The following is a 26,843-nucleotide window of genomic DNA, read 5'->3' on the forward strand; positions in this document are numbered from 1 at the left end:
AATGACTTTGCCTAAACCAGCTACTTCATGTGTATTTCAGACACCCACTGGCTTTTTCTTCAAACTACATCATTTGAGAATGGGTCCCTTATCTTGGTGTGAGCATACAGTGTGCTGGAGGATAAAATATCACCCTATCATTGGACACCAAAGTATCTTCATCTATCTTTTCTATAGTCTCTGGTTACAGACCCATGGCAACAGCAACAAGAAGATACTCAGATCTTACATTGCTCTGCTCTTGCTGGGTGTGAACATTAAAATGCCTGTGATAAAGGCATTCAGGTATTCAGGATCTGCCCCTGATATTTTTAGGTAGATAGAAATGTTCCCAAAGAAGGGTCAGGCCTTTAAAATGCCACTACAACCTATTACACCTGTGTGAGACACCAATCATTGTTCTTAAAAGCCACACATCTTCTCCATCTCTCATTTGTACTGCCTCACCTTATAACTAGATGGCCAGGTGCTACTGCTGTGACATTGATCCAGGAGGGGAGAAACAGGTCCAGTGCTTCAGAAATACTGTTTCCAATGGGAATATGATGGCATCAGTCATCACACCTCAGAGGGCCTGAAAGACCTTTCATCATGCAGAGTGGTGGTGCACTTCAGAGGCAGAAGGGGCCAGGTGAAGAGAAGCACTCATGAACCCATCTCCTTGACCTAAATTCTTCACTCTCTTCTTCTTAATCATCAAGTTCTGTTATTTTTTTTTTTCATGTACATCTTCTCTCATATGATTATAAGATCTTAGGGTGATTCAGGGAGGAAGGGAACTCCAGTTATCTCTAATTCAAGCTCCCGCTCAAAGAAGGGTGAGCCATGAGATCAGAGCAGGAAATATGAAGACCATGCAGCTGTCCAGAGGCCCATGTCTTCCTCTTTGGGAACAGCATTTCCTGCCTGACATCTACCTCATGAAAGACCTCCTCTTCCCCTGTGATGCTCCTGCACCATATCCCAGGATGTGGTGCTGGTGGGGACTGCAAGTCATTCTCTCCTTCACGGGATAATTTAGGAGGTGACTGCTGAGAGGGCAACTCACAGATAGGGAAATCATTCTGGCCTTCCCTGTTGACAGCAGGACTTTAATCAGGGCCTGACTTAAATCATTAATTCACAGCCCTCAGGTTGTTTAAAGAGCTGTGATAATGAGCTGAGAAGAAATTACTATCCATTTTCTCTTGGCAGGACTGTAATGGCATGACATGACATTCATTGAATTTCGGAAAGAGCAGGGATAATCGTCAGTATGAGAAAGACAGAAAATCTACCCAGAAGAAACAATGACAGAAGATTCCTCCACATATGCAAACACAAAGAGGTCAATTTATATCTAGTTTTTTCAACATGTCTTTATTGCTTAAGGGCATTTGGCAAGACAGCCATAACATAAACCTCATGTCCAACATTACTTGGCAACATATTTCCCAGCTGGAAAGAAAATAAATTGGATTTTTTTCTTTGTGCTAATGCCACATTTTTTGGATGGTTTTTTGGAAACTAATCAAGAGATGGCTGCTCAGCATGCCTCTTCATTCTTGATGGGCTTTTAGTGCAAAATTGCCAGCAGCAACTTCCTGAAGTCCCCAGAGGTGTCAGATCGGACAGCTTCAGCTAATGGCTTCTTGTACATTTGCTGGAACTTCTCCTTTATTGCTGGCAGGTCACTCTGAGGAGACACCAAGAGCCTCTTTAGAAGAGTGGTGAATGCTTTGAGTAACATGCCCTGCCCCTGCCAGCACCCCTGGGGTCTGATTCAAGGCCCACCACACCGAGTGGGAGTAGGAGAGGAGAACGCAGAAGGTCTAAAATTCTTGGAGGACTTTGAGCTTAACATTTGAATTTGAGGTAAGCCCATGTCAGATGGTGGTGAGGGGATGCTCACTGTGAAGAGGGCCTGCATGGAAAGTTATGCCAAGGCTGGGAGAATCTCTGCCCAGTGGTGCTGTGCCAGCACAGCCTTGGTACTGGAAAAACTCACACAGGTTGCTGTGAACTCTGAGGTCATTCCCTGGTGGCAAACAGGGAAAGAGGCATGTCCCAGGAGTATGGTTAAAAAAGAGTGTTGTTCCACCCAGAGAAGTAACTTTCTTGTTACTGGTGGGGGAGAAACAAACTCCTTATCTGGAGCTGTCCTGTAAAAAGGCACCTACAGCACATGTCTGATCTTGATCACTGTGGGTTTTAAATGTAATAATGACTGGACTGTGTCTTAATAGAGACAATAACCTGGAGCCTAATTTTTCTCACTGTGGATCATTGAGAAATATGCTTTCCCCATGCCTGTGAAAGGCTCCTCCTCTGCGTTAATTGAAACAGCCCTGGGGTTTCAACTTACACAGCTTACAAGGAATACTTAAAGATTGTGTTTAAATATCTTAAGTGTCTTGTGAAGTTTTGTGCTTCTTAAAATGTCAGTTAACTCCTTTGGCTTTTTATTTCTCTTCCCTCCTCCCCATCTGTTTTTCCCAGCTGGAATCAGAGAAAATTGGCAACATATGTTTATAAGCAATTCTCAAATTGGAAACTACTGCTTTATAATTAATTAACTAGGAATTACTTCTACACATCCTTCTGGGTCCAGTCCTCCCCATGGGTTGGTTGTAACCAGGTACTGTTGACTCCACTTGAAATTGCCTACATGCTTCCTAATTTAGTTCCTTTGAAAACAGAAATAGATGCAACATCAAAATTAGAGGTGCCTGGGTACAGAAGCAGAATGTGACCACTGATGTCACTGGGCTGAAAAGGGTTTGCTGAGCACATGATCTATCAGGACTCACTCCATACCCTCTACATTTGTATTTCTCCCAGAGCTGATGAGAGGCATTACAGGACACAGGGTACCCTACCTCAGCCCTGGTCACCAGGATGCGAATCAAGGTCTCTTCATCAGTCCCCGCTCCTTTCATTGACTTGTGCAAAAGTGTGGCAAAGTAACCTGGGCAGTCTTTGGCACAGCTGACTAAAGAAAACAGTAAGAGGCCTTGTTATACTTGTACATTTTCAGTTTGTGATACAACTTCAAGCAGGATTAAATAAGTAAGAAAGAAAAGGAAACTCTAGTGTTTATGCTTAGACATATGAGCTGGTAGGGCTTTTATTCTGAGACTGATCTCCTATCAGTTTGCAAGGAGAAATCGTGAACTCTGAATGGGGGTGTCCATTTTTCCACAAGAGATTACCAGCACTGAGTACTCGGCCATTCCACAGTGAAAATGACATGAATGAGAATGAGCATTTGCCCCCATGGGGTTCCTCTTGCCCATCCATCTTGGGGTAGCTGCTTGTTGTATTGCACTAAATAGTTTATTTAGCCATTTACAGCTGCTCACTCTGCAGATCACAGGAGGAAGATCTGTGAGAGCCTAAATCCAGATGGGTAACAGCAATACCAGTGAGACAGGGCACAGGTTTAAATCCTGGTCAAAGCCAACCCTAGTACTAAATTGCTGTCAAGGACCCTGTACATTTTTGTGGCGGCTGGCTAGCACACTTCTCATGGTGCCCAAGCATCTGCTGGAAGTGATCTCCCGCCATGGTCCCAGAGGCAGCTTGGTGGTGGCTACCCTGTGTTAGAGGGCAAAAAAATTCAACTTTTCCTGTGGAAAGGAGCTGTGTCTGGCAAGTTTTAGTTTTAAAGCCAAGGAGTCCTAATCACTACTGGAAACTGTCTCTCTTTTCTCTGGCAGATATATTAGCTCAGTTTAGGGGTAACTCAATGGCTGGTGCCAGGCTGTACACAGACCCCCAACAACCAATGTCAGGTGATGGCAAAAACTAGAAAAGAAAGGTCTTGAAACTATTGCTTTTTACCTAGAGTCAGATAAGCCTTCTCCAGATCTCCAGATGTTTCACTTTTAATGGATTCTTCTATGTCCTTCCCACACACCTATGAGAACAAAAAGGAGCTGTAAGAGCTTCTGTCTGTACATGTCTTCCCACTGTCAAACCAGCATCAGATTCAGGATCCAATGGCAAAAGGTCAATCCAGATCCTTTAGAGCCTTTCCAAAGGAGTAATTCGAGGGCAAATGAAGTTCTCCTCTGGTATAAGTGCTCACAGATCCACTGGCACCAAGAGAAGGTGTGTGCAGCCAGGTAAGGCACAGTGGTTAAGTGATGGATAATCTCCATCATGCAGTCCCAGGTATCTGACAGCTTCTAGGACAAAGAAGCTGCAGCTTCTTCTTGAGTGACCCCTGGTCAGCAGAAACTGTTCAAGCTTTCTCTAGCCCCTCTATCAAAGGCTCTGGATGGCTCCCACATAAATAAGATAATTTTTGGAGCTTTACCAGCTCTGTGAAGTTCTGTTACTTATTGTCTTTGGCTTCCCAGGCAAAGTTTACAAGCACCGCAGTTGTCCCAGAGTTTTTGTATTATTCTGTAGGGAATTGGAGAAGCAGACTGTCTCTTCAAAACAGAGTTTATCCTGACTTTTGTGAACTTCAGGAACCTCAAAGACTTTTACTTTGCTCTACTTTGCATATCAGGATGCCCCTGTATGATTCAAGACTCTGACTTTTAGAGTCAGAGCTGGGAGACTGTGTGTGCAAGGCAGCAAAGGCACCACGTGAAGCTTTAGGGCTTAAGTTCTACAAAGCACCAGCCTGGTTTAGAGTGTGCCCTAGGTAGCTCTCCAGCTGAAGTGAGGGGCATGTTTGCAAGATTTGGGCTCTAATCATGGCCTACTTCTACTTCGAGTGCAGCTAGGCAGGATGTGGTGGGTTGGTTTGGGCAACCTGATCTGCTTGGCTTTAGGAATCAAAACCCAAGGTAGCTTGGCTATTGAGCATTTAACTGAACCCCCAGGGTTTGGGCCACTCCAAGGGAGAGAGTATCAGTTTGTGACTGGGTTTGTTCTCCTGCCAGCAGCAGCCCATTTTTGTAGCTATTGGTTCCGTATTATGCTGACATTGAAACATGGCTTTGACTTGAGCTCTTTTCATCTGCAGTGCCTAAGGCTACAGTTTTCTGATGAACTCAGAGTCTTCCCAGGGGAGTTCAGGACTGTGAGCCAGAGGCTGGAGGGAGACTTTCCTGAGATGTCACTGCTGAGCTTCCACCTTGCTGCTGGGACAAGGACCTTGGATCTCCTATTGCTTTGACTTTCAGAGATAATTTCCTAGCAAGATTTCTCCATATCAGGTCAGGTTCAGGCCCAGGCATGAGTAAAATGTCCCTGCTGGGTGACACAGGGAGAAGTACTAACAGCCAGGATCCTGCTGTCTACTTTGCCTTATGCTTGGAGAGAGGGGAAAGCACAGCAAAGCACCTGCACAGGCCATCTGCCCAGTATGGGCAGAGAGGAAGAGGCTGGAGATAAACTTCTCCTCAGCCAATATGAGTGTGTGAAGTGGCAGGAACAGGACGAGACACCTTGCCAGGCTCTGTTTAGGAGAAGGAGAAGAAAAGATCAGAAAAGCAAATCCTTCCTTCAGGGCAGGAGTTTGTGAACCTGTCCCTTTGCTGCAGGAAGCAGGTGTTCAGTGCCTTGCAGCTGTGGGAAGGAGCAGACATTGTGGCATTTATTTGGCTGATTATTGTGTAGGTTGTGAAGGGCAATGGGATCTTCACTGGCAGAAGATACAGCTTCTCCTGTAAATCACCTATTTCTCTATGCTCAGAATACAGTTGTATAAATATGTTTTCCAACATTCTTAAAGCATTCAAGAAGTTATAAAATGGCAGATAAAGGATTGTCCACTCTACATAGAATCATTTAGGCTGGAAAAGGCTCTTCAGATCATTGTAGGGTCTGCACCTATATGTCAGGGCCTATGCAACCCACATTGCAGAAGATAAACTCACCTTTTCATAGGCTTGAAAAGTAGCTCTCAGCTGGCTATAGCTTCTCTTTGCTAGGACCACATTGAAAGCCAGCTCCTCTGTTCCCCAGCGGCCTTCTCCTGCCTTCAAAAGCACATGTTATTTTTTGGAAGCACTTGTTCATACACAGTAGGGACATGAAGTCAGCCAGAGCCTTTGACCCAACCAGCTCCAGCCCACACCCCCCTTGTGCTGTTTAGCTCCCCTGAGGCAGCCCTTGCTGTGCAGCACAGGGAAAAAAGGGATTTTTGCAACACTTACTTTGTACAGATCTGAGGCATCTTGCTCAGCAAGCTCTGCGTTGACCTGTTGGGTCTCATCTCGGGTTGCCTGCAGAAAAGGAGATAACCGTAAAAAACACCCAACCAAGTGCTGGTTTCGTTTCAGCTCGTGGCCCTGACAGATATTTGGGTTGGGGTTTTGCTGCCATCTGCTGACACCAGCCCGGGGATGGGCACGGTGGGACTCCTCCGTGTAGGGCTTGTCCCCAACTTTATGTGCTGCGTGCTGGGGCCCTAACGAGATTGCGACGCTGATGCCCCTGGAGCAGGAAGGTGCCCAGTACCTGCAGTGAGGTGCTGATGTTTTTCACAGGGCTGGATATGCCCCGGTAACTGTGAAATGTTTTCCTATGTACTATGAGCATTCACCAACACTGCCATCCCTGGGAGAAATTATCAATGGAAAAAAAAAAAAGCAATAAATGTATTTGCTACTCCTGAAAGTATACAGGAGGTTGGAAAGAGCTGCACCAATGCTTCCCAGAATGAGAATATAAACTGTGATGTATTTAGTGATGTGACTGTTATGTCAATAAAGCTTCTTTTATTTAGTCAGTCTTTTCATTTCCCAGGGCTGTCAGATCAGACTGGTCACCACATTGTGTTTCTCTATGTGCTCCTATTTTTCTTAGTTATAACGTGTCTTTATGAAGGTATTGATTTTTTGTTTAAAATAAAATGTGTTCTAATGGAAAATAAGCTTTTTTGATGAATTAAAAACTAACATAACATAACATAACATAAGCAACCTCTTTCTTAGTTGTTCTGTATCTAAATTCTAAAATCCTGAGCTGAAATGGAAATAAGATTTAGTGGTTTGAATAATTCAGAATAATGTGGCCATGGCCCTGAATGAGTTTTCTAGCCTTTGCCATGGTATAAATAACAGTAAAACAGTCCTTTTATTTTCAAAGTATCAATATTTATAAAATTATCTGTGGTTTCATAAACAAAAATGGTATGTATTAAAAAGCCATAGATATGAAAGGCTCTTATACTGAAGAATGCTTTTTGTTTACTGTAACTGCCTCATTATTATATTACATATCATAACTGCATTATTATAAATTCCAGACAATACTTATTATGGTTACTCAGGGAAAAAAGGAAATACCTCGGGCAGGCAGCTGCACAAGAGGAAAGTCCCCAGCCTTACCTCTAGCACCATGACTAATATCTTCCGCAGGGAGCCACTGGTGTCACTTTTAACATCAGACTCCAGATCCCTGTCAAACACTGGGAAGGAAAAAATTCGGTGAGAGCTCAATCAGTAAAAAAGGATTTAAATGAAGGCGTTTGAAAGAGAAAACTACTTACGACGTTTGTAGGCCTCCTTTATGTTTACAATTTCCTAGGGAAAAAAAATAAAGTAATTATCAAATAAATAAAAAATGACATGTCTTATTAATTAATAAGGAAATGAGCAAAGAAAACACCAGCTAGTCAGCACCATGCCTGCAGTGTGTGAGGTGCAGCAACCACGGGGGTGGGAGAAGCCATGAATTCCCAGTCCCCGTTGAGGACAGTGCTTCGAGGCGTGCCGGACTCATGCAGGTGTCCTTCTGGTTTTCCCTGCATTTAGGCAAGAGCTAACTATTTTTTTTTTCACTAAGATCATGTTCCTGTACCTCTGAAGCATCAGAGCAGTGCCAAAGCTGCCCTTTAACAAGTATCTGGGGATTCTTCTCACCGGTGTTGCCTCCGTGCCATCCAAGGCAGGTAGGAGTAGGATAAAGGAAGGAATGTGAATTTTATTGATCTTAACTCCTGTTGGAGCTTCAGCTCAACTATGGCAATCTTACTGCTGCAAACACTAGCAAGAGGCATTTCAGTCACAGAAGCTGGACTGATCCCTCTTCCTCCTCGCAGGGCCCCTCCTGGTGAGCTCTTTGCCCTGCTGCCCAAGGAAGGTCACATGTGGTGCCCCAACCTCATTGTTCCGTGTGCAGAGAATCTCAATCAGCAGCGACTCATCTGTCCCAGCTCCCTTCATCGCCTTCCGAAGCTCTCGGGCCTCGTACTCGCAGGGCAAGTCCAGCAAAGCCAGCACAGCCTTCTCAAAATTCCCACTCAGGTCTCCCTTCAGGTCCTCTTCCATCTCCTGTGGGGACAGTCAGGAGGCTTAGTGCAAAAGCTGAGGTGAGATTAGAGGATTTCCTTATTTGTTTCAGGAAATCTAATGACTTAAAAGCTCCTTCTGTACCAAAAAGGGACAAAACAATTTTTAAAAGGCCTTAAAACACACAGACTTTTTTTTTACAAAATAAGTTCCCTAAAAATTTTGCCTTCAGATTGACTGAAACGATTGTCCCATCTCCAAATACCAGCCACTATCCGTCCAGTTATGACTCTTACTCATGTAAACAAATGCAAACTAGTGTTTTGAAAAGCTTAACAAGAGTTTACTCGGAAATAAAATGCAGAAGCTTCCTCCTTTGAAAGAGCTGCCACACAGGGGATCAAACTAAGAACCTTCTCTGTCAGTTTTGGTTAAAACTGACTTCCTGGAAAAAGCAGCACATTTCTGCAAGGTGCTTTTGTGCCAGGCAAACAGCATTTTTACACACACACACACACCTGCATCAACCTTAAATCAGTCAGACCCTGGAGGAGAGCTGGCTGGTGCATGCTGAGGATGCCAGCTGAGGGGGTATTTGAAGTCCTGTCTGCAGTTAACATTTCCTGCAGTATGGGAAGCACTTGACAAGGTCAGAACACTGAGTGAGAAGTCGAGCTCTTTTATTCTCAAGTTCCTGCTTGCACAACTGCCCGTGAACACTCAACTACTCAAGTCAGAGGCTGCCATCTGTGCAGTTTCAACACGCACACCATAAATGCTGCAAGTTCCTGGAGCAGCAGGAGGGAGATGGTACCACTTGGACCTCCTTCCCAGGACATTCAGGCTGCCCAGGAAAGTGAGAAGGGTTGCTACGAGCTGATGTCACTGTGATGTTTCATGGCATTTGATAATTTCTAATGCCTGTATGTATTAACTCTCATTACAGAACAACATCTATAGTATTTATGTAACCAAAATCTGTATCACGCTTGCTGTAAATTTTACATATAGAAGGCTTTCATTTCTTTTCAGTGCTGACTGTCTTATTGACAATGATTAATGAGCAAGAAGACACTAAGAAAATACCAATTTAATAATAAGGTCTGCAGGAGTCAGCTGTTTGCTGAAACAATATTTTGGAAGTTTTATTTTTCTTACACACAAAATCATTAAGGCACTTTATGCCTCCTGCAGAAATCAAGTGCCCAATGAGACTTCTTAGTTTTGCAACATGTTCTACTTCATCACTGGAATATATCAATATTACTTCTGTTAAACTCAAAAAAAATAAAGTTGTGTGAAATCAAATAGTTTGTCTGAATTTGAATCTGGTCTAAGTGGGACTCTGACATAAAATTTCCTTTTTACATTAACTTCTTTTTCTGAATGTACTGAAGATGAACACAAGCTGAAATATTTTCCATTTCAGTCATGAATTATTTTCTAGCTCTCCCAGCTTTGATTAAAATGCTCTGATCTGGTTAAGGCTGACTTCAAGAAGATTCTGAGGCCTAAAATTAGAAATATAATCAGTATTTTAGGAGATAAAATAAATTGCTGAATCAGAAAGTAACTGGTGTCCTCCTTAAATGCACTATGCCCTTGATATTTTTAAAAGCAGAGGCCTGTAGGCTGTATTTTCAGAGGCAGTGGTTTCCAACAGAGAGGCCACTTATTTCAAAATACCTTGCTATACAAATCCTTGTACTTCTGTTTTATTTGTTGTCTCTGCTCCGATGTTCGACTTGATAAGACTTCAATAATTTTTTTTTCATTTGTTCCTGAAAAAGAAGTTGTGCAGAGGGATTTTATAATCATGAATCTAATGCAGAGGAAAGAAAATGTGACCTCTAAAGAGAAAAAAAAAAAATTCCTGTACATATATCCCCTGTGGTTCCACCTTTAGGATTTGTAGCATCTAAGATTCTTTTGAGGATAATTTAAACTGTAGTCAGCTACAATGTTCAATAAAATAAAATTTCACCATCTCATGCTGTTAATATCAAAGAAATTGAATCTTCTCTTTGAGAAAGGCAGACACTGCTCCTAAAATCAGGGTTATGCCAGTGCCCACAGGCTGACATACACATTTTTGGTGACAATGCTTGTTTGAGTAGTCCCAAGGGATCAGTTTCTTATGGGCATGAATGCTGTGCTGGCACAACAGAGTGAGGGCAGTGGGGCAAGAGGCCGGGCAGGCATGGATGTGTTTGAATCAGCTCATTAACCTGAAGCCTGGATGTACAGCCTGTAAAAAAATGGTTTTAATTTTGTTGAATGGAGTCAGGAAAAAGGATCTGGAATCAGCCTGGATGGTCTCAGTCTCTGCCAATGCTGTTTTGCTTGGCAAAAATCAGAGTGAAATGGGAGTGTGGGATGCCCAAAGAGATGCAGCTGCTGTGCTGCCCATCACGGAGGGGAGCTGAACATGCAGCCCCTCTCCAGGGGAAACGCCCTCAGTCAGCTTTGAGTTCTAACTTATGCAATGGATTGAAAAACTTCCTAAAGGCAGTGACCTTGCTCTTGCACTTCTGTTGCCCTCTGCCATATAAACAGATGTTTGCACATAAAGAGATGTTTGCACTAAACAGATCTGCTGGAAGGCATTTGTTACAGCTAAAACGAGACAGGACCACAGTGATGCTACCAGGATGCACGAAGGACACGATAGGGCAGCTGTGGCACTAGCATGGGTGTCCTGGTGCACTTCCATCTGAGGGCCAGCAGATGGACTCAGGCATTATTTCTCCATGGGAAGTGTTGAAATTGAGAATGAGAGCCAGGACAGACACATGACCCGGCTTGTGACGGGCACTGCCCAAACGCCCAGAGGATGGCAGACCAAAGGCATCAAGACATTTGCCAGCTCTGCTGATGCCCGCACATCCTGCTGGTGGTCACTGCCCCACGCTCTCCTTGAGCTCTGCCATCTGATGCCTTTGTGTGGCCATCTCTGGGCTTCGTGCTGTGCCTCATCTCAGGCTTTTAGGAGCAGGAACCAACAAGGGTTTCTGAGTAGCAACCAGCACAAAGAATAAAGATACAAATTATACTGGTATTCAGCAACAGCTGATACATTTTCATCCCTCTATTACCACCAGGTACATAGAGGACAACTTTAGGGCAGCTTGCCCAGTTCTTCCTGCTTAGGTCCAAGGCAGAAGGCATGGTCCAATTTTAGAAGTAATTCTACTAATGTTTGATAACATTGGGTTAAGCTCTCAATTAGGAGAGTCCTCTGGCAACTTTCTCGAGAGGGCTCAGCTGCTACGACAGGAACAGTTCCTAAAATTCAACACGTAACTAGCTGATTCTGAATGTCACTGCTCTACCAGGAAGAAATGCTTAAATACATATTAACTGTGCAAATAACTGGAGTGAATTAATAACTTATTGATCTTGTGTGCTGCCTGGATGTTCTTCCTTACTCAACATTGTCACCTCCATGGACCTTGGGGTCCCATGAAACACTATGCATTCTTCACTCACATCAGTGCAGTCAGGCTTACTTGAACTACCTGAGAAGATGGTGAGGGACAGTTATTTTCAGTTAAACATCACTGGTGAAGGTTGAAATCACTGTAAATTCCTTTCAGCTGATGAAGCTGCAGTGGGCTCTGATGAAATATGGAGGTGGTGATATTCTTTACTGGTCCCTGGAGGCCTGAGAAAGGATATTTAACCATGACCCTAATCTAACCTGACTAGCTGGACCCCGTGACTGTCAAATTAGTCTTTGCAGCTTGATGTCCCTGTCACAGGGAACAAATACCATTTTTACCCCAATGCTCTGGAGACATGCAATTATCAAGCTAGATCTTACCAGTCTTTGAGGAGCAAGCTGGCTTCCCTTCCCATTTATCTTCAAGGGTGTGAATATTCTTTGAGTCAGTATTTGACAGAAAGCATAAAGATTACCTAAAACTGGTTGGAACAGTTGGTTTGCCTAAATTCATGTATATGCTTTCTATAATATTGATCTGCCCTTTGCACAAAGTCCAAACATCTACAAAGTCTTTCTTACCTGCTCCTTTGCAGGCACTGTGAATTTTCTTGGCATCCCGCTCTGCATCAGAGCCATGGTGGTGGTGGTGGTGCTTGTGGCTTGACTGGGAAGACAGAGACACAGCAGACACATGGGAAACAATTCTGCATTAGAATGACAGCAGTTTGGGCCAGGTCCTTGCTTGATCTTTGTTCACACCATCCAAACCTTCTAAAAGAAGTTCAGGCTGGGCTTTGCTGAAATAATGTATCTATCCCTAGGGCTCCTGGAATGGATCCACAAATTGCTGTCACCACATGAAAACCACAGCGGTCTGTACAACTTTGTCACCATATATATCTATTATATATCTATATATAATGTATATGTATGTGTATGTCACCCTACATAACATGTCACCATACGACATACAGGACCTGTAGAACTTTGTTCTGCCAGTTCTGGCTTATTCAAAGAATTTAAGGATAATAACTTCATACTCGCCATCTTTATGCCAGATCAAATATTATTTGTTTGTACCACTTTAACAACAGGCCAATACAAACACCTTGGCAGAAGCAGGACCTATCTCTGTAGTACATTTTTAAGTACTGTGAACGCTCCCGATCATCTGGATAAAAACTGCTCCTGAAAACCTATCTTGTATTGATGCATTTATACAAACAAGATAATTGGAGATACATAATGTGATAAAGCTGGGGGTTTTTGTTGTTGCTGAGAAAGTAGGTTTTGCTTTTTTTTTTTTTTTATTTTGGAAAAATAATACATGTGGCTACCTCAAGCTAAATTTACAGGGACAGGATAATAACTCAAAGTCCACAGCCACTGCAGCAGTTTACAGCCTGGCATATCAATGTAAACAGAAAACCATGCCTGCTCCTTCTGATCTGAGTTAGCTGTTAATCTCGCAAGCTGTGAGTCACAGGGGCTGCAATGCTGGTACACCCTTCACTCTGCTGTTTCTCAGAAAAGAGTAGAATTATCTGAGACCACAATGACAGCAACAATTTAAGCTCCTCTAACACGATTACTCAAATATTTCAAATGCCCAAACTCCAAAACAGTAGTAGAAAACAGGTTCTGGGCTCCTAAGTCAAGCAGCACAAGCCACTATGCACACCACAGACTCGGGCTCTGGCATTTCCATTTAAAGAGCAACACATGGATCAGGCTGCTTGCTTTGCAGGGCTGCCAGGCACTGGCACCACCACTGTTAATTAAGAGTTATGATATTGCAGGGCATGGCAATCTGCTTTTAAGCCCTTCTGAAAGTGCCACCAGCCTGCTGAGGAGCAGAAGAGGTTAAATGGCTGATTGACCTCCTTGTCTCTGGGGGTAGCACAGGGCAGAGACCATTCCTGAAAGACATTTGGCACAACATCATTCTGCTTGTGGAACAAAGATAATTTAGGCACATGGCTGTGGGCCATGCCCATCAGGCCAGAGAACAACATGTTTTATTTACAAGCACAGATACAGTCTGAAAGTCTGCTTGTTGGTATGCTTCAAAAGTGTCAGGCTGTCATCTACTAGTTCTGGTAAAAGAGCTACAACTCTGGCTGAAGGGGTCCTCTGTCAGAAGTCAAAGGGTCAGCTCTCAAGAAGGAAAGCTCAAATCCAGTCCCTACACTGCTTTACCAATGTGGCTTTGTGATTGACTGAAGCCATGTAGGTACCTGGCTTTTCCAATGCAGTTAGCAGCTAGGATACAACCTACGGCCAATGGTAGCTGAAACAAAAGGTTATTTTTACAACTATAACAATTAGTAAGGTACAACAATGTAAAAATTTAATCTCTACAGCACAAGGCAACACCTTGATTGCCCCAGCATTATGACAAATGTGTATCCTATTGTATGCTCACACAAATTTTCCTAAATCTATCAAACAAGATGGAAATAGTTGCATATACATAACTAATATTTTCTAGTGGAGGTTTTATTTAACAGTCTTCAAATTTCCCAAGAGTTTGGGTCAAAACGGAAAGGGAAAAACACAAAGTTAGAAAGCAGGTGCACTGATAACTACTCAAAATTAATTCCATTCACACTTTTCTATTATGGCAGAGTGTAGGTGCTCCTCCTTCAATGGCATCATGTACAAAGGAAATGGACTGGCAGGCTGAGAGAGGTGGGGCTGTTCAGCATGGAGAAGAGAAGGTTCCAGGGAAATACCATTACTTTGGCTCTGTACTGTTAGTATGCTTATGGTAGATCTTGCTGTCTGTGTCAGGCAGCCACTACTGAAGTTGCTCTAGAGTTGTTTGCAAAGCAAACCAAAAAGACCAGAGAAGCAGCTGAAAAAACAGAAAAAAGGGGAAATTTCTGTAGCACAAAATACAGAGAAAAGTGCTAACATGTCAAATGTAGATATTTTACTACTTTGTAGTTATCCAAGTGCTATTCTAAATTATAGACTCTCAGATTCCCTGCAACAATAAGAGTTGAGAACTGTTGCTTCCCATTCACTGCCTCCTGGCCTGGGACAGAAGGTGCAGTGGTGAGGAAAAAAAGGCTTCATCTGGGATTGTCTCCCACTTTTTAGACATTGAGGCTGGACAGAAACACCTGCACAAACACACAAAGGCAGGAGCTGGTTTGCCCTTTGCCTTGCCTTGCCCACCAGAAGTGCTGGGCTGTGGGGGAATTGCCCTCATGATGCTGGTGCTGCTGCCTCTGCAGCTCCCACTGCCCCAACCCTATTGCAGGTGCACCTGGGCATGGGCAGGTCATGGCAGGACTTGGAGAGAGGGGTTTGCTCTCTCATGCCTTGATGGCTGGTCACTTTTCCTCAGGTTTAGTGAGCCCCTCATTCCCAGGTACCACTTGTACTGTAGGTGTTGTGTTTGTGTGCAGCACAGGTGCAGCAGGCTGGAAAATGGTGCCACCAGAAACTGAAATAACATTGTAGGTTTATGATTATTCATAAAGACATAAATACAGAAACATTTCTTTTCAAGGCAAAAATCATGCAGGAAGGAAGGCCTGTTTCAATGTTCAGGACATGTTTGTTTTCAAGCACCAGAGGAATTTATTGAGTCAGCTCTGCTAAGGCCTCTGTCTTCAAAAAATCACTGCAAAACATTAAATGATGCACCTGGGGGATACCATTCTGTTAGTACTGTGTGTAATACCAGCATCATCTTTATAGAGGGAAATCTGACACTGTGGTGACTGTCAAAGCCAGCTCCTGGGTCATCTGAGAAGCACTGGCTAAAATTCACTACTTGCTGAGTCCCATCCTTGACCTTCCCACTGACACAGCTTCCCCATGCAGGAGGGGGAGAGCTGTTTCAGAGCTGCACTCCTTACCCTGTGGGTTTTGACACGTGGATTTTCCTGTAAGGAATGCATGGCAAAATCAATGTTTAATACAATTTGAATTTGTAACCTGTAGTAATTTTTCTTCTAAAAATATGGGCAGAACGACTTTAATACAGTTATTTTGTATAGCTAGAACTTAGATTAGATTGGATTAGTTACTCACTTAGAAGTATTCTAGCAAATTTGGTGAGAACTTGATGTGAAGTCTGAAATATCAGGTGGACAGACTGCAAACAGCTTTGAAGCTGGACACAGGGTTTAAGGGAACTTGCTTTCACAAACCGGTCCAGCTCCATCCACCCATTTATTTAATTTTCTTCTCATTCCTCTTCTATAGTTCTATATTTATTAAGGTGACCAGACTTGTGATGGTAAAAAAGAATCTTTTCACTTCCAGCATAGTTGTATTTATGGCCTGTGTCAGCTTGTTTTCTCTTATCCTGAATAGTTTTTTGTCTCACTCAAGCATGTTTTAGACAATAACCTGTTTCTCTTGCAGCTTTGGCTAAAATTGCCACAGATTTATTTATATTAAACTGGACAGTTTATAAAAGATCCAAAACTAACTTGCTTTGTTCTAACTTGTTTTAAAGCACACCAAGTAGTTTTTGCTACTATAATTCATGTCTGACTTCAGGGAGCTGTAAGATGAGTTTATGGTTGAAGATGATCTGCAATGCTTAGAGAAGCTTTGTAGATTTTTCTTTGATGTTTCAGCATGTGGAGCCCTTATGGAGCACAAATAAACAGTTCAGCAAAGGTCAGCAAACCCAAAGGATGTGGTGGGGGTGGGGGAACGAGAGCTCTGATGGACTCAAGGCGTCAGTAGAGGCATTGGTAGGTTGCTACAATACATTGCAGACACTCCTAAAAATCTAGTGCTTTCCTCAGGACAAAGACAATTAAGCTTATAGTAGATACACAGTGCTCATCTGTCAGTAGACAAGAACAGAAATGCTGCCATGAACATGTCAGGTAGTTTCCTGTATTGCAAAAGAGAGCCCCCTCTGAAAACAGCTTGAGCAATCTCAGCTGTTTTTCCATTTCCATGATCTCATGCAGATTCCACAAGGCTGCTCAGGAACAGGTTTGGGGAGGAGTAGTCAGAACCATGAAAAGAGCAGCTGCTCAGGGTGCTGGTCACCTGCTGCAGCTCTAACAGAGATTGATGCTGATGATGTACATGGATAAATGCAGGCACAGACCATTAAAGAAGATCACTGGGAAGAGCTGGGAGGAGTGTGGCTGCTGTCCAGAGCAGATGAGATGAAGCTCTAGTAGCTGTAGGCAAAGCTCTAAAAAGACCTGGATTGATGCAGGTATGCTGAGTGCCTGCCCCAGTCTTCATTTTTGCCAGGTACAATTTATGTGCTTTATTTAGTGGATGTCTAACTTCAAGCTTCTCTTTGGCTGCTGTTTAACAGAAATAAAAATTAAATCTAAAAGTGACAGCAGACAGAAAGGGCAGACTGACCCAGCCATGCTCTTTACAGCATTAACTCATACACTTGAGTGGGATCAGGAATAAAATTTAGGGCAGTATTTAGTTGTCTAGACATAGGTCTCTGGTGCTGTTAAAGATGTCCCAGGGTAAGCTGCCTGCTGCCTGTCAGACTTCAGTGGTCTCCTGTGGGTCTGCACCCATCAACGTGGTGTGAATATCTCACATAGCTGAGAGCATCCCCAGTGGACACTGGAGGTGGGCTACACAAACATGCCAGTTTTGCCACCCATTTTCTTCTTCTTCACATATATTTAATTATGTTCAAAAAATGCATTGGAGAAAAATGAGGTTTTAAAAAGAATGGCATAAACTAGTTCCATGTGCATCAACCTGAGCTTTCCTTTCTATCAAGCAGGTGAGCACCAGCAACCTCTCTGCCTGATTTCCCAGAGATTTAGAGCTCCTGTCTGCCTGATTTTGGTTCAGCTGCTCACTGCAGCTGAAACAATTCCTGTGATGGGCACAAGCACAGTGGCCCAACACTGTGTGGATTCTCTGGTGTCTTAGAAGGGTTGAGTTCATGTCTCAGTCTTTTGTTCAGAGAATTTCCAATACAGCTGCTCTGTTCGTAAGATTTACAAGAAACATGACAGGCACTACTAATTTTGAGATTGGCACCTTGCTAGTACATTAATCTAAGGTTGTCTGGTGGGTTCCAACGTTTTTAGCTAGGATAACAGATATATACATATTGCACCATCTTGGATCCTCTTCCATCCTGTTTCTTTGGGAAGCCAAGTCCCAAACAATCCACAATGTCCTAAAGGTGAGGACAGGAATACCAGAAGAACACACAAACAAGTCAAAACAATTGAAAACCCATCCTAGATAGGAAGCTACAGAAACTGTTGAGGTTTCTCAGTTCTCAGCATGCACAGTCACTGAGCCACCGGTTCAAAGAGCTTTGGGGAGCCTAGTCTGCAGCTAATGAACCATTTCTCCAGCTCAGCACTGAGAGAGCTGTCAAGACTGGTTTGGGCAGAGCTTCTTATTCTTCACAGACATTTAATTATTGCTCTAGGCAATGGTTAAGTGAGTTGACATCTCAAGGTGCCTTCCAGTTCTGTGATTCCTGTCTTCATCTTTTGTGTGGAGAAGGAAATTTATTTTCTCCATGTACCAGGAAATATTCCAAACCATCTAGTCACCCTGTAACGTAACAAACAACAGGACCAGGGTGTGCATCTCCTTGGTTAAACTGTATCTAATACACTTGGATCACAGAAGACAGCTTTTAGCAAATCAGCACCTACATGATTAATTTTTTATAAACACACATATACTCAAGATTAATTATTTATCTTGGCAGAAGTCTTTAATGAGCTATAATGCAACTGGAATCCAGGGTTAACTGGACTAACAGTAATGACTAGGGAAAAAAGAAAAGGACATGTGTTCTTAGATCTTGTGGTTAAAACCTTCTAGTACATCACGTGTTGTCAGGATAACATCCTCTTATCAGAAGAAACTCTGAACTCCCACCCAAAGTAGTCTTTAAGACCAAACCTCATCACTCGTCTCAAGCATTTCCATCCTTGGAGAACAATAAAACACAAGAACAAACAGAGGAGTAGGCTGCTGCATTTTGATCCTGATCTACTTCCAAAGACAGACTGAAAACATGATGCTACATTTGTACTTCATCCATAGTCTGATTTACTAAAACAAACATTCCCAGTCACAAAAGGTTGACCTGCTGACAAAGCTCAAGGCCATCAATCAGAAAGGGCAAAAAAGCAGAAAAAGCCCATTTCACTGCAGTGTGTGGGTACTCCCATGAGAAAAACTTCCAAATATTACAGCTCTTTAATGTAATGGCTAAGCAAAAGAAACAAAGAGCAATTACTGGTAGGCAAGGTCAGGTCTCATCTAACTGGGAAAGGCCACTCAGGGCGAAGACATCTTGTCATTAGCAGATGATGTGTTCACTATCCCCTATCATCCTTCCACCAAAGCCAAAGTCAGGGATTCTTCTGCAAGATCTTCTTCAGTAAAGTTCAAGTAATGGGGCTCAGTCATTCAGGTAGAAATTTCTCTGAAAAGTAAAGGCTTTTACACACAGGTCAGAGGAGATGGGCACTAACATCTAAGACCAAACAGCTATGGTGTGTTGGCAGCAGGGCTATATCAGCAAGCACTGGGGTTTCTGCAGTGGTAATAAAAAGGTGGGGCTGACAAACACATTTTTGACAAATGAATTGGCAAAGTTCAGCCTTAAACAGGTCCTTTTGTCTGCAAGGTTCCTCATTCACCTGTTTTGTAAAATGTACCTCTCATTTTTGTTTGTTTGAGCATTTTTCTCTGTCAACCACAATATGCAGCTGAAAAATTGCCAACTGCCTCCTTGCCTGCTCAGAGAATGGTATCAGTGTCTCCAAATGCCATCTGCCATCTGCCAGCCAGGCTGTCATTCTCCCAAATCCTTGTGGCTGCTCTGTGTCTAACAGCTGCATGACAGGAACACACACTATCAGCTTGCTTGTTCCTGATGGTTTGGCACTATCAGGATCAAAACAATTTCTATATGAATTCTATAGTGGATAATACAGTATGTGTAAGTGTTATGGATTAGTCAACAGCCTTTGCAATGACTCTGTTACTCTTTCCAAACGGAGAGGCGCAAACCTTATTTTCTACATCTGGGAGACTAAACCTGCAGTGACAGATCCTAATAGAACCAGTCACATTTATGTTTTCCTGTTACAAACAAATGGCAATAGTGAAGATAACCGCTCTGACAGTTATTTAAACTGCAAAATTAAAACCCTCTTTCTCCTACAAAGTTTTTCCTGTTTCTGGTATCTGTTATATACCATCTATGATTATTTTTTATCCAGTTTATTCATGCTCATCACCATGATAGAGAAACCCACAATTAAGAGAAAAATGTAAGTTTGGGGTGGTTTTCTCATGGCTGAATTTTATACTGTCCAGGTTAAATGTTTTCAAAACTTTTTGTGGCTTATGGAACACCTTAACACAGAGTACTTTTAAAATCTCTTAGCTACCGGGGCAGCCTGCAGTGGGAATGTCAAAGCTGCAAAACTGCAGCTTTTATTTCTAGAGGGCTCAATCCAGATGCTTAAATAGAGACACCTCTGAGACGTGTGAGAGCACCCAGCACCTGCATGGGGCTGGCAGAGGGGACGTGGGGCTGACAAGGACCTGACTCACCTGGTGGGGCTGCTGAAGCCAAGGCAGGAAAGGATGCAGCAAATCTTCAAAGACACCATGCCTGTGGTTAGACATGAGTCATGCCTCACATCACTTCCTTTGATTACTTATCTTGCAAATGGAAGCCATACAAAATGCAAACAAATGGCTTTATTCACCACAGATAAATCTAGTTTTTCAAGTCGGCAATAATTCTTTGTTATGATGGGGGCTGACTCCTTTTATTTTATTGACCATACCTGGTTGGAAGACACTTGGATAACAACATATTTATCCTCTTTTTTCAGCTGAGACACCGGATTTTTAACTCAAGTGTTCTTATGCCTTATTAAAATTTGACACTCCACTGAGACTCATGATGAGCTAACCTTGATGGAACTGAAGTAAATTCTTGTGTATGCCAGCATGAAAGCAAACATGACTTAAGAACACCTACACAGGCTGAAATCCAGGGGCACAATCCTTGGGAACATCATGCTCACCCTTGCATGTATTTTAAAGCTCAGTTATTTAAAGGGACAAGAACTTGAAGGATGTTGCACCCCAGTAGGGAAGCCCCAGGGCGACATGCTTCACCCCTTGGTCCCTTCATTGCTTCTAAAATACATCTCTGCAAGACTATCTAAACACCATCTATACATTCACAGACACACAGAAGTGCTGTTACTGCACAGACAGGCATTTTTAGTGTCCAACAAACCAACTGTGCCTACAGAACCTGGAGGTTTGTGTGTCTAGCACCTTTCTACCTCATAGGAAGGAGGTGGAGGGAGTTTCAAGACACTCCCAGGTCAGCTGAGTCACCTAAAGCAGCAGTAATCCATCCACAGCTTCAGCCACTAGTCATAGTTAATAATAAAGGCAGAGTAATTTTCTGGATAGCAACTGTTGAAAATTTTATATTATTTGAAAGTAGGTAACTTCTTGCTTGACATAAGTAGTTAGAGTTGTGGGGCTACAAATGGAACTTTATCTGAACCATATGGCTATGTTGTGTAAGTCACAGAGAAATTCAGAGCTAATAATCTGATAATTAAGAACAGTAAAGATAGATTTTAGTGAAATGTGAACAACCAGAACATAAGTAATAGTTAGAATAGACAAAGCTAGCAGCTTAAATATTACTTAAAATTAGTGGCTAGAGTGGACAGCCCATTGATTGTGGTAATGAACAACCATATTCCAACGTGGGATACAGAACTGACCAAAACCCCCACCAAAACCACCTCAGGGCATGTGAAGATGACCACATAGCAACCACCTGGTAACAAAACAGTGAACTAGTACAAAGGGAGAAGACCCTTAATATTACCACTGGTCTGGAGTGTTGCATGAGGAATGGGGAGTTTAGATTGTGAGGGTTTACTTGCCAAGGGGTTTCTTTGTTCGGGATCCCTCTTTTGAGGCACCTAAGCTTGAGCTACCAGATATCATAACTGATTTGTGCCAATACCCCACCTAATGGAGATGAGAGTCCAGTGAATAAAGCTTCTTTAATAGTAACAACAGAACTTGGTAAAGTACATAAAAACTAGAGAGTTAAAATTCAACTCTAAAACTCTAAACTCTAAAATTAGATACTTTGGATTTTTTAATGTTTTCATAAAACATAACTGCTTGACCTATTTACATCATGTAAAACATAAATGTAGCAACTCTGGTATTTCAGATGGGTTCTATTTTTTGGTTTTTTTTGCCACAAATGCATCGTAATTTTTTCATGGGTAGCCACTTGTTAACACTTACTATAGCAGCACTCACAGGACAGTCTCAAAAAGAACAGCAAATATCCTGGATAATAAGAGACCATGGAAATGAAAAGAATCTGCCACAGATCTTCCCCAGTGGGGGGTAGCTAAACAAGAAATGATTTCTGTCTTCTGCTGACTGTAGGCTTATGGCCAGGGACTGAACAAGAATCGCCTGTCCCTGAGCACTGGTCTGCCAGGGAAAGCAACAAAGAGCAATTGTGGAGCTTTGTGATGAGATAATCAAATCATGCTGTGGTAATACTTGTACTAGGGAAACATTTCTACAAGGACAGTAATGTTTATAGGCAACAGAGAAGTCCTTGTGAGTTTTGTGAGCTTATGCCCAAGAGGGCTCCTTGGGCAGAGATGCTCTCCAGGTAATACTTATTTTTTGACCTTAAAGTTGTCAAACCATATGGCCCACAACAACCTGCCATCCCCTCATACTATACAGTCCTCCCTGCAAGAAGGTTTAGTCTGCTTTGCAATGACAACATGAAAGTCAGGGGTGTTGCAGAGAATCTCAACCAATTTGAATTAAAACCAAAGAACTCACCCAACCCCAAGAATAATTAAACTCACCAACACCACGGAATTGTGCATAAGCAGACTTCATTAATTTTTGAGAGACAGAGATTTAAAAAAAATTTACACAATTTCACATAAGTAAAAATCAGTCAGACTTCTCAAATCATAGAATGAAAACCATTGTTGCTATTCCCAAATTGTCCCCAAAGCATCTTCCTTATAGCAGAGCAGCTATCTAGATTTCCAGGTGGATTGACTCTATTTGTGTTAATTTTAAGGACATCAGATGCACAGATAAGCTTGATACAAGACTGCAAACACAGAATAATTACGAGACTTTAAATAGCAAAGGATGTGCAGCCAAAAACACTGATTGGAGGGAAAAAGTTCCAGACTGAGTTCAGCGAGCAAAAAGAAGATGAAAATATGCAGATTTGGAGTTGTAATATTTCATCAGGTGTAGCTCTTAATTGGGAGCTCAGTTCCTGAGAGAAAGGTACACTTTAGGGTTAGTTGGAAGATTTTTCTGAAATAATTTTTTTCAGAAACATTTGATACTTTTGTTCAAAGTAAAATGTTCAAGAAGATATCAATTTTGATGAAAGCTCCATTTTAAAATGAGACCTTCTGATAGAGCTGAAAAGTTCCATTTTAGCATCCACATAACGGAAGCTTTTCACTGAAGAATGGTTAGCTTTCAATGAGAACTCCATTTATAAATGATAGTTAAAAAAAGTTTTAAAACCTAAACTCATTTAGCCAAATAAAATACCTCATTTGACACAGATGATTAATTTTAAATTTCTCCCAGCAGAAGCTATTAAATAAAAATTTAACTTCTGTAATTTCAAAGCAGATAAAATTCTGTTGTTGTATTATTAAACAGAATGAAACAAGCCATTTTTACCCAGCTTTCTAGCACCAGCATTGACCACAAAAGAGAAGCTGCCTCTGTGCATTGCAGAGCCTCCCAAAGCCACCATAAACCACAGCAGCAGGTGCTGCAGCAGCACAGTGCCCCTTTCATCCTCCACAAAAGAAGTTCTTACTGGCTCATCTGCTGACAAACTGGTAGCCCCTACGGCTGGTTTCCGTATATCCTCTGCGAGTTTGTAAGTCTGGCTCTGGAGGTTTAAAAAACACAATGTATGAGACACTCATGAGCCTCTGGTTACAAAGCATGAGATTAGGAGAAACAGCAAACTGCAGCTGAAAAGCTCTGGCAAGAACTTCTATTTTATTTTCTGCTCTTCCAGAAGCAGTTCTCTGACACCGATGCAGCCATTTCTCCAAGACTACCTGAAACTTTCTAGGAATAACAGAGAGATGCAATTGCCAGATGAGTCTGGACTGAATGACAGGATTCTCTTCTAACATGGGATCACCCCTGTTCCCACTGTAGCCTGCAGCACAACTGTGGTGCACTGCACCCACGTCCAAACTACCTAATCCAGCATGGAGCTCAAACACCTGCTAAAGCTGCCTGAGCTGCAGTGCTGTGATCGCTCCTGCCACGGATACACCCACTCTGGACTGCTGCAACGTGAATGGAGTATGTTTGCCCTGCACTGCATTCCATGTTGTGTCCACTGAAAGGCTCTCCAGGGCCAGGACCCTCAGGAGATGCCTGCTGCCAGCCCCATGACGTGTGTGTCCTGTGCAGCAGGAGCCTCCTTGGCTGTGTCTCCTGCACACAGGCGGAACAGCTGGACACAGGCAGCGCTGCTGATCTGCTCACTCCTCTCCCCTTAAGCAAGCAGCCAGTCTGCAAAAAGATGGTGTGGAGATGGGACCATCATCCCATTCACGGGGAGACAAAAAGCTCCTGGGATTTGTAGCTGGAGCTTTATGCACATGGGGTGTATGCATGGTATGGGGAGTCTTCCTCACTCTGCCAAAGAAAATGTCCTGGGGAGCTGGTCCTAAAGCATCAGAACCTTGGCATGTCTCCAGGCCTTGCTGAATTTGGATTTAAAAAATAGTTACATGATTATATAAACCTTACAGAAACTCATTTTAGCCTGTATCAGCAAGCAGGCTGTCTTCCATTGATACATACTGCAAAACTGCACGGATTCTGCATTCAAGGAGAAAATGCACTGCTGAATAAATATTGCTTTTATCCTCTAGTTTCAAAATTGGAGCTAAGACTCCCATCTTCCTCAGCAGAAGTTACTTAACTTGCAGAGCAACTACTTATTCAGAGCTGTCACACAAAAGTTTTTGACAATCAGGTCATTTTGATGTTAAATGTCTTCATGCAGACAAATGTTACCAAAAATTGTCCCAGTCAAACCTCATACAGTAATTTGATGCAGTAAATCCCAACACCTGGATTTTAATCGGGGCCTTTTGTAAATACTGCACTTTGAGATTACTCCTATCCCTATTGTTCTGTTTGAAACACCCAAATTTTGAAAGTATTAGCCTTTGAGACAGGAAGTTTTTCATATTTCTTTAGGGAATTATTTTAGTGTTCACAATGTTCCAACACAAATTTACTAAACTAACTAAAATTAGTTTTTCCAGGACATTCTGTGCATATTTTCTTTTTCTCAAAATGAAAGCGCTGCCCCGCTTAAACCACAAGGAGCTTTAAAGCACTCAGGACTTGTGTGTTGCAGTAATAATTTCATTATTCATGTACTGCAATGAAGCAATGTAACCAGCTGCATACAAGTTTCCCCCACAAAGTAGATTTTGAGTTTAAATCTTCACTTGCAGCTATAATAATGCCATAGAAAGTGAAAATTGACAAAAATAAAACCAGGAAATCATTCCATTCTTGACAATCCAAATGAAGTAACTACTTACATGTGAACTGCCCATTTTTGCTTAGCCTGAATGTGGAAGGTGCAACTCTTCTGCTCTTCAATAAAAAAAGCATGCAGTTGGAAAAGCTAAATACTACCTAAACCTGGGTTAATCAATAACTTCTGACATTATTTAAATTCTAGTCATTGCAAGGTGGGGTGTATTCATTATTACATGGTGGCTTTATTATCCCTACTATCTAATATCACATCCTGTTGTGTCATGGAGCTGACTGGTTTCTCCAAGGAAAATCAGGATTTCACAATGTAAGCCTCAATATTATACATACTGATTTATCTAATCGTTATTACAATGATTAAAAACAGAAAAATATTGTAGCACCCAACACAAGCTTTCCAGATAGAGAGGAAGATGCCTCCTTTGAAGGGTTTATATCAGACCTTATGGAATTTAATGGAATTTAATATGCCACTGAGGACCCTCAGCCATTGAGGACCCTCAGCTCCTACAAAACATTTTCAACAGAATTTCACTGCTTTAATTTGGTTTATGTGACCAGGTTTTGGTAGTCAGGGGATTTCAGGGGTGTCCTTTGTGAAAAGACACCAGGGGTTGCCCCATGCTGGACAGGGCCAGGGCCAGCTGACTCTAAAATGAACCCTCCCCAGACCAACGTTGAGCCCCACCAATGATGCTGGTGGTGCCTCTGTGATACTTAACAAATGGCAAAAATTACTGGGCAGAAGCTGTGAGACAGGAATGAGAAAACTGAGAAGGAAACAGCCCTGCAGACACCCAGGTCAGCGGAGAAGGAGGTACAGGAGGTGCTCCAGGTGCTCTTGCAGAGATTCCCCTGCAGCCCATGGTGCAGCCCATGGTGAGGCAGCTGTGCCCCTGAGACCATGGAGGTCCATGGCGGAGCAGAAATGCTCCTGCAGCCCATGGAGGTCCATGGGGGAGCCGAGATGCTCCTGCAGCCCATGGAGGTCCATGGGGCAGCCGAGATGCTCCTGCAGCCCATGGAGGTCCATGGGGGAGCAGAGATGCTCCTGCAGCCCATGGAGGTCCATGGGGGAGCCGAGATGCTCCTGCAGCCCATGGAGGTCCATGGGGCAGCCGAGATGCTCCTGCAGCCCATGGAGGTCCATGGCGGAGCAGAGATGCTCCTGCAGCCTGAGGGGAACCCCACATGGGAGCAGGTGGATGTGCCCTGGGGGAAGCTGCAGTCAGGGAGCTGGAGCAGGCTCCTGGCAGGAATGATAGCCTGTGGAGTGGAGCCCATGCAGACACAGGTTTTCTGCAGGACCTGAGATCCTGAGGAGGAAGGAGCAGCAGAGACAAAGTATCATGGACTGACTGAAACCACCGCTGCCCATTCCCTGCAACACTCAGGGAAAGGAGTTCACTGCTGGGAGTGAAGGAGTGAGGCTGAGCCTAAGAAGAAGGGTGGGGTCAAGAAGATGTTTTTAGTTTTGTCTTTGCTTCTCACTATCCTACTCTAATTTTGATTGGCAATAAAGTAAACGAATTTCCCAAAGTCAAGCCTGTTTTGCCCATGAGAGTAATTGGTGAATATGTCACTGTCTTTATCTCAATCCATGAGCTTTT

The 26,843-nt window shown here is 42.8% G+C and overlaps 1 protein-coding gene across 2 annotated transcripts; it reads right to left on the bottom strand.

Annotated features, from left to right (window-relative positions):
- Window positions 1-1,350: 1,350 nt before the first annotated feature.
- On the bottom strand, window positions 1,351-25,509 carry ANXA13 (annexin A13). 2 transcript variants are annotated; one of them, XM_038128044.1, is made up of 12 exons: window positions 25,275-25,320; window positions 23,510-23,584; window positions 12,199-12,283; window positions 9,861-9,955; window positions 8,046-8,216; window positions 7,433-7,466; window positions 7,272-7,351; window positions 6,096-6,164; window positions 5,817-5,918; window positions 3,823-3,898; window positions 2,859-2,971; window positions 1,351-1,675 (listed from the first exon to the last, which is right to left on the bottom strand). In XM_038128044.1, the coding sequence occupies exons 1-12, from the start codon at window positions 25,287-25,289 to the stop codon at window positions 1,556-1,558; spliced, it is 1,035 nt and encodes a 344-aa protein (XP_037983972.1). In that variant the 5' UTR covers window positions 25,290-25,320; the 3' UTR covers window positions 1,351-1,555. The 2 variants fall into 2 exon arrangements, with proteins under 2 accessions (XP_037983972.1, XP_037983973.1); XM_038128045.1 differs by lacking the exon at window positions 23,510-23,584 and having other exon boundaries at window positions 25,275-25,509.
- Window positions 25,510-26,843: the final 1,334 nt, after the last annotated feature.

Source organism: Motacilla alba, chromosome 2 (assembly GCF_015832195.1).
Source record: "Motacilla alba alba isolate MOTALB_02 chromosome 2, Motacilla_alba_V1.0_pri, whole genome shotgun sequence".
Lineage (NCBI taxonomy): Eukaryota > Metazoa > Chordata > Aves > Passeriformes > Motacillidae > Motacilla > Motacilla alba.

What these genes read in the sequence shown, in the direction of transcription:
- ANXA13 (XM_038128044.1), bottom strand. An exon ending in ACAAGGATTTGTATAGCAAG is followed by an intron (nt 8,217 to 9,860) that starts GTATTTTGAAAT and finishes CTGTCCCCACAG; the next exon opens with GAGATGGAAGAGGACCTGAA. An exon ending in TCTGCACACGGAACAATGAG is followed by an intron (nt 7,467 to 8,045) that starts GTTGGGGCACCA and finishes TTTTTTCCCTAG; the next exon opens with GAAATTGTAAACATAAAGGA.